The 19348-nt window shown below is 38.6% G+C and overlaps 1 protein-coding gene across 2 annotated transcripts in view; it reads left to right on the top strand.

The window, feature by feature from the left end:
• Positions 1 to 19348, top strand: part of SETD2 (SET domain containing 2, histone lysine methyltransferase) — a 91837-nt gene that overhangs the window by 62761 nt on the left and 9728 nt on the right. For both annotated transcript variants that reach the window (XR_004624681.1, XM_002912844.4), the window contains exons 15-17: positions 5235 to 5369; positions 7520 to 7659; positions 10007 to 10118. Coding sequence is in view for 1 of the 2 variants with exons in the window: in XM_002912844.4 (XP_002912890.1) it covers positions 5235 to 5369; positions 7520 to 7659; positions 10007 to 10118 (387 nt within the window). In the remaining variant the exon portion in view is untranslated. The remainder of the gene's footprint in view (positions 1 to 5234; positions 5370 to 7519; positions 7660 to 10006; positions 10119 to 19348) is intronic.

Genomic DNA, 19348 nt, shown 5'->3' with positions numbered 1-19348 from the left:
TGAGAGAACCCTTTGTCATGGTCATTGAGTCAGGAGATGGCTTACCCTTTTCTTCTTCTTAGATCTAGTGTGTATTATTTTTTTATCCCCTACATGTTTATCATCACGAAGTTTGCCAGAGTGTCTCTGATGCACTGAGCCTAAGGATATCACTATGGTAGGAAATAGTAATGTTAAATTTAAAAGCTGAGTGTACTGATTTTATATTTCAAGGTGTATTTTTGTCCTTTTTAATCAGGCTTCTTTTCTGTAGAATACAGAAGTACATTTTAAGCTTAAAAAAACAAAAAAGAAGAATGTGTAAAGCATCATCCTCACCACATTCCTGCGTCTCTCACATTGCTCCTTAAAGGTGAATTATTGTGGATGGGGGAGACTCGCAGGGATACTTCCGGCGCACGTTGCTCAGTACTGACCAGTAATGTTATTTCTGTTAGTATTTTTGTGATGAAGCTGCATCAAAATTTAGTTTGTAAAGCCATGACAAAGTATCCAGTTTTAATCCCTAAAATTTTAACTGTGTTAACTACTTATTTTGTATGATCTCTTTATACACATGCTTATATATTTTATGTATTTGTTATTTTGAAGACTTGAAACTATCCCATTGTTTCTACTTGACATGATTCTTAACCATTTTCCCAAATTACTCTGCATTTTTATATATGTATGTGTGAATATACATACACATATGTGTTTTAATGGCTATATAATATCCCATTTGCTTATCAAATCATTGCTTATCTATTTTCCTAGGGTAGTCATTTGAAAGTTCTTTTTGTAATTATAAATAGCGTTGTACTGAACATTCTTAGATTTGTTTTGGTTTTTTTTTCTTTGATGTTTGGCTTAAAATGAATGTTATAGTGCTAAATAAGGGTAGTAAGAAAATGGGTGTTGGGGTGCCTGGCTGGCTCACTTGGTAGAGCATGCGACTCTTGATGTCAGGGTTGTGAGTTCAAGCCCCATGTTGGGTGTGGAGTTTACTTAAAAATAAAAATCTTTTTTTTTTTTTTAAAGATTCTGTTTATTTATTTGAGAGAGAAAGAGCATGAGCAAGGGGTGGGGAGAGGGAGAAGCAGGCTCCCCACTGAACAGGGAGCTCCACTCGGGGCTTGATCCCAGGACCTTAGGATCATGACCTGAGGCGAAGGCAGATGCTTAACCAACCGAGCCACCTAGGAACCCCTTATAAATAAAAATCTTTAAGGAAAAAAAAAGAAATAAAATGGGTGTTATTGGCCATCAGGTATCAATTTTTTAAGTATTGTTTTTCTTTTTGTATGTTTTAATTTTGTTTCCTACAGAGTATTTTAAGTGTCTTAAACAAATTTCTTAGATTCTGACTTCTACGGCTGTCTTGCCATATTCTTTCTTGGACCAAGCCATTCATTTTGAGTTTTTCCCCTGAGAATGTGTATCAGATGTAAGAAATATGGTCTCCTTTTGTCCCATTTCTATTCCTGAAGTATGTCCTTAACCTGGGTTTTAGAGCATAAGCAACAGCAGGGGAGGATACCTAGCAGACTCCCAAGGAGAGAGGTTACTGGTCATTTGGCCATTCTTATAAAATGGAATCTATTTTTTCCATCCCACTGAGCAGAAGGTTTAGTCACAGCCTTGAGACTCAAGCGTCACAATTTTGCTTGCTTACCGTTTTCCACTCCGTTGCTTCCAAGGAGTCATTTGTTGGCTCCCTAATCTATTTTGTGTGTGCTAGAGTGGTAGATAAATGGAGCTGGATGGTCCAGACTGTCCTTTACTTCTCTGTAAGATTAGTTATCAGAGATGATGCTGGGCTTTGGGTGATGAGAACATAGAACATATTGTTAGTGTGTATGTGTTTGAGTCCCTGTCCATTATTTAATGTACGTCTTGGAGACAGGCGCTTAGTTTATATTCTTCAGTTTTAGTTTTCTTATCTATGAAATGAGCTGAATGCCTCAGAGTGATTGAGGCTTGCATGAGGTAATGGATACTAATAATGATAGATTTAAAGCACCATGTACCTTGAAGGTTTAATTATAGTTATTATTCAGTTACCTTAATGATACTGAGAGAGTATTGACATTAGTGGGGTGTGAAATGCTCCTAGTCAGGGTCATCTCTCTGGTGTCTGGCCTAAAGATCTGACCTCCAGGAGAAGGCCTTGAGGTTTGTGTTCGAGCGTAGTATCGCCCATGCCGACATGGGCCACTGAGAGTTTGCAAGATATGATAACTTTGACAGTGAGGGTAGTATGTGAAGTGTTATAATACAGATTTGTGTGTGTGTACATATGTAGTATCTTTGACATTTGGAGCAGATGTGATCAGAAGGTGACTTTCATTTTTTGCCATAATTGCTTATTAAACATAAAAGTCCCATTTCAACTGAGGCCTTATGATTTATAGTGGTTTTGTGACCTGTTCTTACAAAGTCATACTAAATCACATCTCAAAAACTGCAGTGCTAAGGACTATAATTTTTCACATTATAAAGTGAAGTGACTTAGGTATAAAGTAATAATGACTTTTTTTCCCTCTCTAGAAGTAGGGACAGAATAATTATGTTTTCCTTTCTATAACATTTTAGGCCTTTTTAGATTTCTCTTGTAATTTCCATGGGAAGGCCCGTTTTAAAGATATTTATAGATTGGGTTTATATTTGAGAAATTAGCTTTTGTGTAATTTCAAATCTCTGGAAGGGGAGAGCCAGTCTCCTACAGATTTTCCCCCAGCAGGTAGAGAAACTTGATAGGCATATGCTGTTTATGTCTCGCAAGTGTGTACATCTTTCATACGAACTGCAGTGGGACTGCAAACCCGTTTTCCCTTTTTATCGCTATTGTTGGTTTTGGTATTGGCATGTGATTGTCAGCTGGTTTGGAGAGATTCTATAGAACCCGAAGAATGTTCATTTTTCTCTTTCTTTTTGACAGTCTGGGTTTTAAACGCTATACCTCTAAATGATTATTGCTATCTTGGGTGATTTTTTTTTTTTTTTAAGTCTAGCAAGGCTGATACTGTTCACGTATTTTTGGCATTTCCTTTGGAAGTTATTTTCAGTATGTGTTACATTCTTTCCTGATGATAAATTATTATCCTTTAAATATATGTTTGCATTTTAGAAATAGGTGAAATTTGTCTGGAGCCACAGGGAATGATGAAGCTAGATAAAGCCATTTCAGTTCAGAAGTTTGTGCACAGCCAGCATTTAGAGCCATAGTCTTCATGCCAAAGAAACCATAGCTTTATTTCACATTAATCAGGTCCTTTAAAGTGTCTCCATTGATGAGCCTTACTTACTAACTCTGATCTTGTCAGACAAATTCTCCAGGAGCAAAGTTTCACTGAGGGTCAAAGGAATTTTTAGCCTCCAAAATATTAGCATTTTTCTGTTGTAGATTTGGGTGCTTAACCTCCCGATCACTCTGGAGATAACATGTTTACTGTCTTCTTCAGCCTCCCAGAAACTTTTTTTTTTTTTAAGATTTATTTGAGAGAATGCACGTGCACGTGTATGTGCATGAGTGAGGGGAGGGGCAAAGGGAGAGAATCCTGATCAGACTTCCTGCTGAGCACAGAGCCCAGTGGGGGGCTTGGTCTCACCACCCATTAGATCATGACCTGAGCCAAAACCAAGAGTCCGACGCTTAACCTAGTTGCCCCTGCAGAAACTTTTTACTCAGAATAGGATTTACCAGCACATATATATTAACCCCCTCCATGCACAGTAACTTGCCTCTTGTATCCACTCTTCAGGATGCTTCCTACTGGGCATCAGGGCCCTTGGAAGTTCAGTTTCCAGATAAATTGGTCATCATAGACTAGAACCCAGTTAGATATGTTTTGTTTTATGGCTTATTTTTAGTAAAGTTGAAATTGAACTTAATTATTTATACTTCACTTTTGAGATTATACTTTTAAATTTCTTTTTAAGATTTTATTTATTTATTTGACAGAGTGAGAGAGAACAAGCAGGGGGAGCAGGAGAGGGAGAGGGAGAAGCAGGCTCCCCACCAAGCAGGGACCCCGACGTGGGGCTCGATCCCAGGACCCTGGGATCATGACCTGAGCCGAAGGCAGACTCTTAACCATCTGAGCCACCCAGGCGCCCTATACTTTTAAATTTCTTAAACAGTATCTGATCATCTTTTTTGCTAGTATCCTTTTGTACTGAACTCTGATTCAGTATTGTCTGGGTATTCATCAGCGTAAAAATTCTTTGGTTTAACCAGATTTCAGGCTTTGGGATCAGAATTAGGTTGGGAGATAATATTTGTTTCTACAAAATCTTTGATGTTGCACAGATTTCCCATCTTGTATCCAAATACTTAGAGGTGAAAGCATTTCTATTTTGTGATATTACTCTGATGATAATTCTGCCTTGACAATTGAGTCTAGTTTATGATCTTTGTAGATTAAGCTGTTCCAGAATATTGAATCAAGTACTATTGACCTTTGAACAATGCAGGGGTCAGGGGTACCAACTCCCCTCCCCAATTAAAAATCTTCATATGACTTTTAACTCCCCCAAAACTTAACTACCGTTGACTGAAAGCCTTAATGGTAAACGTCACTTTCTTAGGTAACTCCAGTTGTGGGAGATACCCACCTATGGTGGTCGGGACTAAAAGAGGCAGTGTATGTGAAAGGACTTTCTAAGCTTCATAAAGCACAGTATGAATCCATGTGTGGTAAGAATTTTGGATGAAACGAATTCTGCTGTCTTCCGTGGAAGGGGTTGTATTATCGAAGACTACAGAAAGCTAAAAAACAAGTTTAAAATTTGATCACCATCTTAACTTCTTCTGCTACGAATCCCTCACTCTGAAATTTTCTGGTCAGAACAGCCTGGTAGTTTTAGCAGTTGGTGGCATAAAGGCTCTCTGCAAAGAGCCCTGGGGAGTGGTCTTTTGGATATCCTAAGTGCCACACTCCAGTTAGTACTGCGGCCTCGGACAGCTCTTAGGAGGCCCCCCCATCGACCCCCAGTTTTTTTCTGGGTTTCTTTCTTTTTTTTTTTTCCTTAATGACAAAACCAAGGTAAGTAAATGACTAGGGAATTATTAAAAAAGAAACTTCCGTGCTTGCAACAAAAGACTTTTACACATTTGTATCCAGGTATTCTTTACTAAAAGTTTTTAAAAACTAGTGGATTCCAGTAAGATGATGCCAACTTCAAAGTTAATTACTGCTGTATTAGAGCTAGAAAAGTCTATAAATTGTGGATTTCTTTATTTTATCTTTTAGAGTTATGCCCAGCCAAGTCTTCAGTATATCCAGGGACAACAGATTTTCACAGCTCACCCGCAAGGAGTGGTGGTCCAGCCAGCTGCGGCCGTAACGACAATAGTCGCTCCAGGGCAGCCTCAGCCCTTACAGCCAGTAAGAAATATTTCAGTTGATAAAGTACTCGTTGGCTGCATACCTCATCTTTAGAAGGTTTACTTTTGGTTTTGGTTTTTATTTTTGTTTTTCTCACTCTGTGTTTTGTTTTTAACTTTTATAGTCTCCATTTTCACTCAAGTGCTTGTGTACCTGAGGAAGCATTACTCAACCATTTTTTTAAAAATTCTATGGAATTTACAGCAGTGTTGATAGATAAATATTTTGTTCCTGGTATCCCTTTTATTTGTAATTTTAACTGATGGACCTTGTGTTTTTATACTTTGCTATGAATTCCTAATGTAATAATTTTCTCAAGTAGCTGTTTTTATTTTATGGAGCACTGGAATATGATAATTACACTAGACACCACGGACTAGGGGTATAGAAACGAGTGATATACTTCACTATACGTGTTGTACAATATGGTATTCTGCCACATATGGTGAAGGATGTGGTGAAATCTTGATGAAGTAGGATATAGGAGGCTGGCATTGGAAGCATTTGAGCAACCAAACAGAATAACTTACCCATTAGCACTTTGGAATTCTGATAGTTCCAGAGAAGGCTCCTCCAGCGATCGGGTGAGTGAGGGTGGCTTTCGACAAGTAACAGTGAGTGGAGATGGAGTATAAAGACACATGTGAGACTACTGGGGGCTAAGACCATTTGCACTTCCAGCAGATAGGTGAGGGCTTGCTATGAGTTGGGCCCTTCAAGGAACTCTGAATACAAACCTAAGCTTCAATTCCTATCCTTAAAAGCTGGCATTCCACTAAGAGAGTTGAGGATCACAATGAATAATCCTAAAAGTAGAGATTAGTGTCACAAAAGGTGCAGATAGTTTGAGGAGGAAAAGAATCATTCCCAAGTGTGGGAAGGATTAGTAATTTAGTAAGTTCTGAATAGTTTGAAGTATNTTTTAATTTTTTTTTTTTTTTTTTTTTTTTTTTTGATTTGAAGTGTTCTTAAGTGACACAGAAACTTAGGGAAAAGAGGTCACTTTATAGGCTAGAGGACTGCAGGAATGAAGAGGAACTGAAGCAGGACACCAAAAACAGCAGCTGCGTGAAGTAGGGGTTAGTGGTCTACACAAAGCAGTGATGCTCAAAGACCTGTGTTTGCTTAAAAGTGGTCACATTTTATCTGAGCCTGGGATCTCGGGTTCCTCTTTGACTGCTCAAGAAAAGGTAAAGCTGGAAAAATGATTCTGTGTTAACTGGCTTACATAGAATGAACAGTTAAGGGTGTATATTCTTACAGCAGTTTATTACGAGTCTGCTAGCGCTCCTATAACAAAATGCCACAAACCGAGTGGCTTAAACAACAGAAATTTATCTTCTCACCATTCTAGAGGCTGGAAGTCTATAAGAACAGATGTCGGCAGTCTTCTTGTCTCCTGAGGCCTCTCCTTGGCTTGCAAATGGTTGTCTTCTCACTGTATCTTCACGTGACCTTTTCTCTGCCCACATTCCCTGATGTCCCTTACTCTTATGAGGGCACCAGTCCTGTTGAATTAGGACACTACCCTTATGACCTCATTTAACTTTAATTCCCTCTTTAAAGGCGCTCTCTTCAAATAGTCACATCGGAGTTAGGGCTCCAACATACGCATTTGGGGGAAATAATTCAGTCCCTAACACTGATAGTGAAGTTTTTTGTTTTCCAAAATGTGACATTAAACTTTTTAAAATATAAATATGAAGTTTCAGACATAGAGAAAAATAGATAATGGATAAATCTTAACATTCTGTCATACTTGCTTTTCAGATTTTTTTCTTAAAAAAAAAAAAAACACTCTATATGAAGCTAATTTAGCTCATCAGTATCCTGAAGTTGGTATATGCCATTTAGCATTGGTTTTATTAAGGTTGAAAGATACTGGTGTAGATAATGAGCTGCTGAATATTTTTAAATGTGATCTCTTGGATGGTGACCTCTTGGAGCCAACTTTCAATTTTCTGATCCCTAAAGCTATTCATATACGCCATCTCTGATCATTTCCCACATTGGACCTTTGCTTTATCTTTTTTTAAAAGAAGAGGTGGTTGTATGTTTTTACATATTGCTTAAGTAGGCTACTTTGTCCTTTTCAGCTGGATTAGAAGAGATGTCACTGATCAAGAACTTGTGTGTGTGTTTCTTTTTAGCCTGAAATGGTAGTGACAAATAATCTTCTGGATCTGCCACCCCCCTCTCCTCCCAAACCAAAAACCATTGTCTTACCTCCCAACTGGAAGACAGCCCGAGATCCAGAAGGGAAGATTTATTACTACCATGTGATCACAAGGTAAGAAGGGCTGTGTAGGCATCCCAAGTCAGCTTTCAGTTGGTCAAAGAAGCTGCCATCCTGTGGGGAGATTTATGGATATTGGCTTGATGTCATTGTCCATTGTTCATTGTGCTTGAGGGCTGCTGGATTTCCAGAATCACATCTTAAGTGTTATGTCATACCTTAGACTTAGTCCTTTTTAGATAGATATATTTTGGTGTATTTTTAATCTGCAAGACTCTTAGAGAAAACTAGAGTTTAAAAAGGTAATGACTTCATCTAACATTGTGTAGGTATCAGGGGTCATGAGCAAACCGTTTCTGTAAAAGCCCAGATATAATGAATGTTTTAGGCTTTGCCAGCCAGTCTCTGTCACAACTCCTACATTTTGCCATTGTTGTGCAAACAGCCCATAGACTATATATAAATGAATGGTCCTGTGTCCAATAAAATGTGATTTACAAAATAGGCAGGAGGCCAGATTTGGTCCATGAGCCATAGTTTGATGTAAAAAGCCCAATTTATCTTTTACCTAGAAGTTTTAAAAAATACATATATCTTACAGACAGATAGCTTTATGTGAATGTATGTGCTTTCTCGTGTGTGTGTGTGTGTGTGTGTGTGTGTGTGTGTGTACTCATTGATATATAATCTTATGTGAGTTGTTGGGGTACATGTTTTATAATCTTTTTACCAATCTGTATAGAACTTCATCAGTTATAGATATATAGAACTGCATTATTTTTAGTGCAAGATTATACTTTGTTTCAGGGGTCAGCAAACTGTGCCCATAGGCCACTGGTATTTGCAAATAAATCTTTTGGGGGAACACAGCCACTCCCGTTTATTTAGCAGTTACTTATGGCTGCTTTCACCCTATAATGGCAGAGTAGAGTGGTTGTGACAGAGACCATATGGCCCACAAAGTCAGAGATATTTACTGTCTGATCATTTATAGAAAAAAATTTTGCCATCTCCTACTCTCTTGTATGGCTGTACAAAATTTTATTGAACCCACCATCATTGTTGGGTTTTCACTGTTTTAACAGGATTTGAGTTACAGACACTAATCTTACTACCTTCTTTGGATCGATTTCTGGAGGCGGAGTTGTTGGTTAACAGAGATTGACATTTTAAATTGATAATTATTGTCAGCTTACCATTAAAAAAAAAATTGTACCAATGTAGACTCCCACAAAAAGTATACAATAGTGCCTTTTTCTTCATGTAGTTTCTTCTAATCTTGTAAATCTCTAGTAGGTCAGAAATCTTATTTTCATTTCTAATTCTTTTATTGTTGAAATGGACCATCTTCAGTAAATTATTAACCACTTGTATCTTTTGTGAATTGCTTGTTTGGGACATCGACCCATTTTCTGTCACTGTTGTTAGATCTTTTTATCAAGAGTATTGCAGATGTCTTTAGGCTTTGCCTAAATGCCCTACGAGTTTAAAAATTTCATACAGTCAAATATTTTCCTTTATGCTTTATCAAGTGCCTGTGATGTTGCCAACTAAAGATGGGGCAGTAGGAGAGCACAAGACTGCAGTGGCAGGACTGGCCTGCCAGATAGGCTGCTAGTTGAGGCTTTTGACATTTTAAGTGATTTTCCTGTAGCATCCCCTGTGGCAGCTGACTTCAGACTCCTGAACATGAATTTTCTTACTGCCAGTTGTTATCTCACAGATTTAGCTTAAAAAAAAAAAAAAAAAACCCTATGCCTGCGTATTTTCAAAGCAGCTAATAAAAATGCAGTGAGTTTTTCATGGTAGAACCCTTCTTCTTGCAGTCAATTGAGAATATTTTGAGCCGAGGGCACAAGTTTTTAACCTGAAGTCTTTTCCATGCTATCAGTCATTAAAGCAAAGGGGCACAACCACAGACAAGAAGGCTCCTAAAGGAAGGAACAATTTCTCACATGGCCAAGGACTGTGAGGAGTGTGTTGTGATTTATTTTATTTTGCTCCAAGTACGTGCTAGGTACAATCACTGTTGATCTCTTCACCTGCAGAGGGGAGGCAGAGGCAAGCACTGACTCCATGTACTTTTTAGGTTTTGCCGAATCCTTTTTCCATTAAGAACCAGGTGAGAAATAGGATGTTTGGTTTTACTGCTCTCTTTGACACCCAGTACACATTACCGCCTCATTGGCTAGAAAAATGGAGTGGGCTTAAACGATGTATGTCTCTGGGATAGAATCATGCTGCCGGGAAGATAGCAAAAGAATGTCTTTATCTTATGAAGCTGACTTATAATATGCCTCATATATATGTTGCATTGTATGTGTATATGAGCAGAGATGCCTGTGCCAGAGTTCTCTGCTTTCTGGCCGTGACAGCATGGCTGTTCTTAACCTTCTTCTAGGCAGACTCAGTGGGATCCTCCTACTTGGGAAAGCCCAGGAGATGATGCCAGCCTTGAGCATGAAGCTGAGATGGACCTGGGAACCCCAACATATGATGAAAACCCCATGAAGGTGAGTGTGGCTTACACGTGTTTTCTGATCATTTTGGAGTCTGTGTCTTGTCATTTTGCAGGGCCAGTAGCTGTGTGGTCTTGTGATTCTGTATTGTTCTGGAGAATTAGCACATGTAATAAATGCTGGAGAGGGCTAGGACATCCAAATAGTACAGAAGTATGGTATGTAGAGAAAAAAAAAAAAGCCCTCACTTTCTTTTCAGCTGCTCTCCTATCGTCTTACTTCCCTCTGTGGAGATAAATACTGTTAACTAGTGCAGGAATTCTCAACTGAGAGCAATTTTGCTCCCCAGAGAACATTTGATAATAATATTTAGAGACATTTTTGGTTGTCACAACTGAGGGGATGCTACTGGCTTCTAGTGGGTAGAGTTCAGGGAAGTCATGAAATATCTTACAGTGCACAGGACAGTCCTCCACAACAAAGAACTGGCCCAAAATGTCAATAGTGCCAAGGTTGTGAAACCTTTCTTTGGCATATGTTCTTCCAGATCTTTCTGGAAAATACACACACAAACACACAGGTGTTTCTCTTTCTCTTTCTTTTTTCTTTTTTTTTTTTTTCCATTTTAAATACATAAATACAATTGTGGTATTTATACTCCATCATAACCTCTTTTCATATATCTTAGCTCTTTGGGCACTTGGCTGGCTTAGTCAGTGGAGCATGCGGCTCTTGATCTTGGGATTGTGAATTCAAACCCCACGTTGGGCATAGAGATTACTTAAAAATAAAATCTTAAAAATATTTGTCTTATATATCTTAGCTCTTTCCTTGTAAATCTGCTGCATTCTTCTTGATGCTCTGTTTCTTTTTAAATGTGTTTTAGCTCATTAATTGAAATCTTACATAGATGGTGTAGTTCAGTAAGATTGATGTGTCTGGAAAAAAGTTAGCTCTTTACATAAAACCTCACCAAAGGAGTATTCCGTAGACCCCCCCCCACCTTTTTTNCCCCCCCCCCCCTTTTTTTTTTTTTTTTTAAGAGTTGGCACAGAAATATTTTACTATGGAGGTACTATTTTAGAACAAAGAAGGCAAAAAGCTTATTCCACATCTCTCGCTCTGACAAGACAGTAATTAGGATTAGAGATCAAGTAAATTAAATACTCAGTGACTGTTATAACCATTTTTTATCCCTATCTGTTTGTAACAGGACTGGCTATCACCCTCACTAGGGTGAGGTGTCTTGAGTGAAATCAAAGACCATATTTCTGTGTCCTAAGATCTGAATAGTATTTTTTTTTTTTAAACAAGAAGAGTCGGGGCGCCTGGGTGGCACAGCGGTTAAGCGTCTGCCTTCGGCTCAGGGCGTGATCCCGGCGTTACGGGATCGAGCCCCACATCGGGCTCCTCCACTATGAGCCTGCTTCTTCCTCTCCCACTCCCCCTGCTTGTGTTCCCTCTCTCGCTGGCTGTCTCTCTCTCTGTCAAATAAACAAATAAAATCTTAAAAAAATAAAAATAAAAATAAACAAGAAGAGTCACTTAACTAGTTAAGTCATTGGAGAGGTAGGGAGAGGAAGAGGCAGAAAGGAAGAAGCTAGGGTGAGAGAATGAAGTGGAAACAACATACCTTCTTTCACATTTTATTCACTTGGGGAGGAATGTTTTTGTTCCTTCATATATTTGCCAAACAAAGTATGCATTTAAGTTAAGTCCATGTGGAGCTTGGTAAATTTCAAATGAATTGTTTGAGTCACTTAACCACATCACTGTAGCTATGGTATTGTCACATTTTCTTGAATCATTTAGGGATATGCCTGGGATTGTTAGGCAGCTGCCATTTAAAATATCCAAAAGCTTACAAACAAACAAAAAACCACAGTATCTCAGACTTCTGTAGCCATGTTAGTTATATCTTTTGAAAAATAGAAGTTTTGAGAAGAGATCTCTGGTGCAGGAATATAGCTGAGCTCTGAGACCAAGCTTATCAAGCATCTTCACTGTTAATTATGATTCAGTCTTTTGGTCTGTAGAATACCGTTTGATTGACTATAGGAGAAGTATAATGCAAAAGCTCAAAGTGAGTATCTTTATCAGGTTGTATCTGATAACATACAGAGAAAGTAACATGTTTCAGTCAAGGCTGTGGGTTCCCAACTCCTGCCCTAGATTAGTTACACTAGGTATGTATACTGAATTCTAGAAAAGTTGCAGTGCCCAAAATTCACATGATATTCACAGTGACAACTGTGGAAAAATATGTGGGTGTATAATTAGATTTTAGTGGAAAACTATTCTACTCTATAAACATACTGGAGTGTCAATTCAAAGTTAGGATTAGAATTAATACTGTTGTTGTTGTTGTTGTTGTTGTTGTTGTTGTTGTTAATAGATGGCAAAGTAACAGACTTAGTTTGGTTCATCACATTTGAAAGTTGGGAGAGAATAGTCCACAGGTGGACTGTGCAGGGATGTATGTATCACTTTCTTGAATTGTAAATATGAAGCTCTTACCGCGTGCTTGTGTTGTGAAAGCCTGTGTGAAATTCAGAGGGCCAGACCTCAGCCAGGAAATTGGTCAGAGTATGGTGGATGCAACTTGACTATGGTTAAGGAACTTCAGAAGGAAAAAAAATAGCTTTCTGTGGCTACAGAGAAGTGTTTTCTCATAGGGCTCTACTTAGGGTTAAACCACCAACTAAAAATTACAATTTTTGTTTTAATTGTGTAGTGAGATGGAGATGACTCCCAAGATGAAATTCCACTTGGGAATGACCAGAACGGTGGGATTTCCCCTCTTCCCCTAATAATGGAAGAGTGTTCCTTGGTGCCTCTTCTAAAATGTCAGCAATAAGGGTGCCTGGGTGGCTCAGTTGGTTGAGCATCTGGCTCTTGATTTCACCTAGGTCATGATTTCAGGGTTGTGAGAACGAGCCCTGCGTAAGCACTGGGCATGGAGCCTGCTTAAGATTCTCTTTCTTGGGGCGCCTGGATGGCTCAGTCATTAAGCGTCTGCCTTCGGCTCGGGTCATGATCCCAGGGTCCTGGGATCAAGCCCCCGCGTCAGGCTCCCTATGTGGCGGGAAGCCTGCTTCTCCCTCTCCCACGACCCCTGCTTGTGTTCCCTCTCTAGATGTATCTGTCAAATAAATAAAATCTTTTAAAAACAAAAGGTAAAAAAATTCTCCTTCCCTCTCCCTCTGCCCCCCCTTAAACAAACAAACAAATAAAATACCAACAATGAGAGGGAAGACTTTTCGTTTTCAAATAACAGTACCACACTGCTCATTAGCTTAGATTTAAATTAGTGGCCTAATGTAAGAGACCACAAAGAACTCTTTGTATTTTTAATACTTTTTTTGAAGCCTGGTAATAGGCTTCTGAAAGAATAATATATCTTAACTATATACTGTTACTTTCTGTTTAATGTGTGAGCATGTGTTTTACCCTCAAGGTGTGCTTCATTTGTTATAGAAGGACAGACCAGGAAAGTTAAGAAATCAGCACATTTGCAGGGGTGCCTGGGTGGCTCACATTGGTTAAGTGTCTGTCTTCGGCTCAAGTCATGATCCCAGGGTCCTGGGATTGAGCCCCACATCGGGCTTTCTGCTCAGCACGGCGCCTGCTTCTCCTGCTCCCTCTGCCTGCTGGTCCCCCTGCTTGTACACTCTCTCTCTGTCAAATAAATAAAATCTTAAAAAAATAAATAAAAAAAATAAAATCACATTTGCACATAGCAGAGAGGTGTTTGACTAAAGGACTGTAATATATACTTGTAAGAGTACTAGAATTTTCTCCAACCCACATAGTGTAGCCTTTCTCTAGCATTTCTTAAAGGTTAGTCTCCTGACATTTGTTTCAGTTATATCATTAAATTATTTCAGGAATGTTAAGCAACAGACAACAAGGAGTCCATTCAGGGATCTGCAAAAGCAAATATAAATCCAGTGCTTAACTCAAAAATAACTCACATATATTGCTCTGCTCCTGTGTGTTGGGATAAGGGGATGGTGCATGTGTAAGGGTGAGAAGGAGTGGGAAAGTAGAAAGAGGAAACATTCCTCCTACCTCTTAATTGCCTGAGAGGGGTTACAGAGTGAGACTGCTGCTGCTGCTGCTGCTGCTGCTGCTTCCGCTTCCTCTTCTTCCCCTTCCTCCTCCTCCTCCTCCTCCTCTTCTTCCTTTTTTTTTTTTTTTAAAGATGTTATTTATTTATTTGTCAGAGAGAGAGAGCACACAAGCAGGGGGAGCAGCAGGCAGAGGGAGAAGCTGACTCCCTGCAGAGCAGGGAGCCCAACTCAGGACTCAGTCCCAGGACCCTGAGCTGAAGGCAGACACTTAACCAACTGAGCCATCCAGGCATTCCCAGAGTGAGACCTCTAATGGAGATGCAAAGATGTCTGCTTTCAGAGAAAATAGGAGAGACACTTTTCCATTCTTCTTCTTTGCCGTAGTACAAATATATACGTAATTCTCTCTCGGATTCAAATCTTAATGAGAGTGCAAAAATACAGTTCTTATTGTGAACAAATAGTGATAGGTAAGAGGTGTCTTCTCTCCTGCATGGAATCAGAGTCAGACTGAAACGGCGTTTATAACTTCTGTTCCTTGAGTGCATTTGACTGTTCGTGAAATAGGTGTACCATTTCTACCTGAGCAGAAGATAAAAATTAATTTGAGGGGCGCCTGGCTGGCTCAGTCATTAAGTGTCATCCCAGAGTCCTAGGATTGAGCGCCGCATCAGGCTCCCTGCTCCACTGAGAGCCTGCTTCTTCCTCTCCCACTCCCACTCCCCCTGCTTGTGTTCCCTCTCTCGCTGGCTGTCTCTCCCTCTCTGTCAAATAAATAAATAAAATCTAAAAAAATTAAAAAATTAATTTAAAAAATTAATTTGAGGAGGTTTTTCACCTAATGTTCGATTTATGTAAATGACACCTTTGGTAACCAACTCGAAATATTCTAGCCATGTAATTCAGAGGAAAGGAAAACAAGCTGTCTTTCTGCTTTTGTCTAAACTTTATCTCCCTATTCTTGCACATAAAATGCTTTTTGTTTGCAGCATCTTTAATATTACACCTTTGTATTTGCAAATGCTCTTTCAGTTGTAAATAACAAAAATGAAGGTCAAACCAGCATAAACATAAAAAGAGAGATATTGTCCTGTATAACTTGGGAGTCAAAGGTTATTACAATCTTTGATTCTGCTTCGCTCTATGTGTAAACACGGCAAGTGTCAAATCTGGGAATTCTTTTAAGGAGAACAGTTCAATAATAATTAAGAGTCCTGTGTAAAGCACTGTGTGCTGTGGGTGAGAGTAAGGGATGATAGTGGTGTGACCTGAGCCCCCACCACTCAGATAGCTTACCTGGTCATGGGTGATCACTGAGACTCCTGTGTTAATTGTCCTTGATTTTCACTTAGTGATTCACATATAGAATCGGTCATATTCGTTTCTGGATAGCCAGAAGCTGAGTCACCCTCAGCTCTTACAAAGTAAGAGTCTAATGATTTTTGAGTATGAAAAATGAGCAAGATTTTGGCGGTTTTGGTCTGTTAATCCTCTTAGAGGGTAGAAAAGAATACTTGTGAAATGCACTCAAGTGCTGTGGACCTGTGGAAGCTGGGAGAAGGCTGACCAGCACCTGCAGCAGAAGGCTGCCCCTTACACATGGGAAATCTCTATGTGGGCAGTGATGGGGTGAACCGCCTGACTTCAGGAACATTTACATTACGTGGCGAAGGGCACTTTTGGCCATTAGGAGAGCTGTTCTTCAGAGATTTTTCAAAATCTCACAGAGAAGAAATAAACTATATAGAAATTTTAACAGGTTAAATATTTAAGAAGGTTTTGTACAGATTTTGGCTTTAGGTTCTTTACGTATCAAGAACAAAAGAAGGCAGTTTATTCAGCTTATCTATGGCATAGAAATACTTAATAAAATATTTATTGAATGAATCTGTCGGGAGAGTAGCTGAGTAGCTCCCTGATTTCTACAATGTTTATGTCTCAAGGCTTCTGTCACAGCCCTAAAATTCGGAATGGGGCTACAAATAGAGGAAATTGTAAGCACCAATGAAGAGCAGTTCAGACTCTTATGAATGGTTTCATTACCCATGACTCTGAGAGTCTCTGCCTTTTAATTGATGTGTTTAATCAGTGGACGTTTAGTAAATGTGTCAGTAAGGTTGGGTTTAAGATCCGCCCCCTTACTATTTTCTAATTTTTCATCTGTCTTCTGTGGGGGAGTTTTGTGCTTTCTTTTGTATTAGTTTATATTTTTCCCTAAAATATTTCATTGGCTTTTCTATTGACTTATTAGCCATTCCTCTTTGTTTTACTTCTTAGTGGTTGCTCTAAGGAGTGGTTATCAGAGTGTAATGTGGGGAGCTTAAGGATTTTAAGACCCTTTCAAGGGAGCCATAAGGTCAAAACTATTTTCATAGTTACTAAAATATATCCCTTTGCCACTCTCATCCATTCACAAGTATACCATGGAATTTTCCAAAGGGTACTTGACATGATTGAATACATAAGGAAATGAGAATCCAGCTGTCTTCTGTTAAGCCTGACATTAAAGAGATTTCCAAAATGTAAAACCTGTGCCACTCTTACCAATTTCTTTAGTTTTGGAAAACAAGTTCTCTTTTCACAAAAAAACCATATTTACATATGATGGGTTTGTTAATGCTGTTTTAAAATAATACTTTTTCTGTTCGAAATTAATTTTCTTCTTTTTTCTTTTTTTTTTTTTTTAAGATTGTCTTTATTTGAGAGAGCAAGAGAGAGAGAGCTGAGGGGAGGGGCAGAGGGAGAAGCAGACTTCCCATTGAGCAGGGAGCCGGATGTGGGGCTCAAGCCCAGAACCCTGGGATCATAACCCGAGCTGAAGGCAGATGCTTAACGGACTGAGCCACCCAGGTGCCCCTGAATTTCATTTCTAATACAGTAAATTTGGATAGATAGAACCCATATGAACAAAAACTCTCTGGGGTTCTCAATATTTGAAGAGCAAAAAGGAATCCTGAGACCTAAAAATTTGAGAACCACTGCTCTGTAGCTTAGAATATGAATATTGATCTTATTGTCTCCTGTTGTATCAAATACCATTTTATCGATAATTCTAAGGACCTGCTTACCTTTTGCCCCCTCCTGTCCATTGTTCTTTTGTTGCCATACATTTTTTTTATTCTTTCATATGCTGTGAACCCCAGAGTTCATTATTATTTTTTGCTTTAAACAGTTTGTTAATATGTTAAATAATTTTTTTAAATTTGGGAGCAAAGTCTTTTATTACCCACATATTTGCCGTTTCTCGTACCCTTTATTCTTTCATGTAGATCTGAGCTTTTTCTGGAATCCTTTTCCTTTAGACTGAAGAATTTCCTTTAATATTTCCAGTATTTCAGGTCTAATGGTGATGAATTCTCTCAGTTTTTGTTTGGCTGAGAAAGGTCTTTGTCTTTCCTCTTTTCTTTTTTTTAATAGACTATTTTTTAGAGCAGTTTTAGGTTCACGTCAAAATTGAGCAGAAAGTACCGAGTTTCTGTATAATACCCCCCCGTCACCACACATGCACAGCTTCCCCCCACTATCAACAACCTGCCAGAGTGGTCCATTTATTATGGTGAACCTACACTGACATATCATTATCACCCGAAGTCTGTAGTTTGCATTAGGATTCTTGATGTTGTGCACTCTGTGGGTTTGATACATGTGCAATGGCATGTACCCACCATCATAGTATCAAACAGAATAGTTTCACTGCCCTAAATATCTTCTGTGCGTCCCTCCCTCCTTTTCCACCTCCCTCATCCCTGACAACCACTGATCTTTTTACTGTCTCTCTAGTTTTGCTTTTTACAGAATGTGATATAGTGTGTCACCTTTTCAGATTGATTTCATTCACTTAGCATTATACATTTAAGGTTCCTTCATATCTGTTCATGACTTGCTAGCTCATTTCTTTTTAGCCCTGAGTAATATTCTACTGTCTGGATCAACCACAGTTTATATATTTGTCCTGTAACTACTGAAGGACATCTTGGTTGCTTCCAAGTTTGTGCAAGTTTTTTATGGGCATGCATTTTCCATTCATTTGGGTAAATACCCAGAATCACAGGTATGGATCACATGATAAGAGTATGTTTAGTTTTGTAAGAAACTGCCAGACTACCTTTATTTTTGAAGGATATTTTTACTGGATAGAGAATTCTAAGTTGATACTTTATTTCCCCCTTTCACCACTTTAAAAGATTTTTCCATTTTTTCCTTACTTAGATTTGTTTCTAATAAGAAGACTATACTTATCTTTATTCCCCCAAATATAATGTCTTTCCTTCTTTCTGTCTGCATGGAGAAAAATCTTAATCTTCTCCTTATAATTGGTTTTTAAGAATTTGATTTTGATGTACCTTGGTGTTGTCTTCTTTGTGTTTAACTTCTGTGGTTTTTTGAGCTTTTTCTTGCTTTTTTTTTTTTGAGCTTTTTTGATCTGTGGATTGATACTTTTCATCAAATATGAAAATAGATTTTTTTATTTCAGTTATATTTCTCAGCTCTAAAGTTTCAGTTTGGTTATTTTTAATACTATCAGTTTCTTTGCTATTTATGTTTTCCTTTATATTGTTGAATGTTTATAATGTTCAGCTTCCCTTTTATTTCTGGGCATGATTTTTCTTGTGGTTATCAGATTAAAATCTTCCTGCTTTATGTGCATCCAGTAATTTTCATTTGAACACTAGACATTGTGATTGTTATGTCATTGAGTTTCAGTTTTATTTGCCATTAAAGATTGATGGATTTTTTTTCTTAATCTTTGTTAGGCTGGGTCCAGAGTAGTCTTTTCTCTTGGAATGACTACTACTATCCAAGAGATGGTTTTTCTGGGATCTCTACCGAATGCCTTGGATTAACACCAAGGTCTCTTCACTCCAACTGGTAGAAGCACAGATGTTTTCCAGCCTCTTTGAGCTCTGGAAATTGTTAGTTTATAGCTCATCTCAGACACTTTGAACTTCAGCCTTACCCCTCAACTCACTGAGATCAGCATGTTGAGCTCTGCTTAGGTTTTTCTCCCTGCTCTTGGGTCTGGTACACATGGAAAGCCAGGATACAATCCCAGAAGCAAGCGGAAAAAGGAAGTACACATGGAAAGCCAGGATACAATCCCAGAAAAGGAAGTTCCTTTTTCCGCTTGCTTCTGGGATTGTAATCCAGTGCTGCTTAATGTCCAGTGTATGGCAACTGTTGTTTCATGTATTTTGTCTAGTGTTTTGGTTG

Source organism: Ailuropoda melanoleuca, chromosome 4, assembly GCF_002007445.2.
Source record: "Ailuropoda melanoleuca isolate Jingjing chromosome 4, ASM200744v2, whole genome shotgun sequence".
Lineage (NCBI taxonomy): Eukaryota > Metazoa > Chordata > Mammalia > Carnivora > Ursidae > Ailuropoda > Ailuropoda melanoleuca.
The sequence above is the reverse complement of the archived record's forward strand: the minus strand, read 5'-3'. Positions and strand labels throughout refer to the sequence as shown.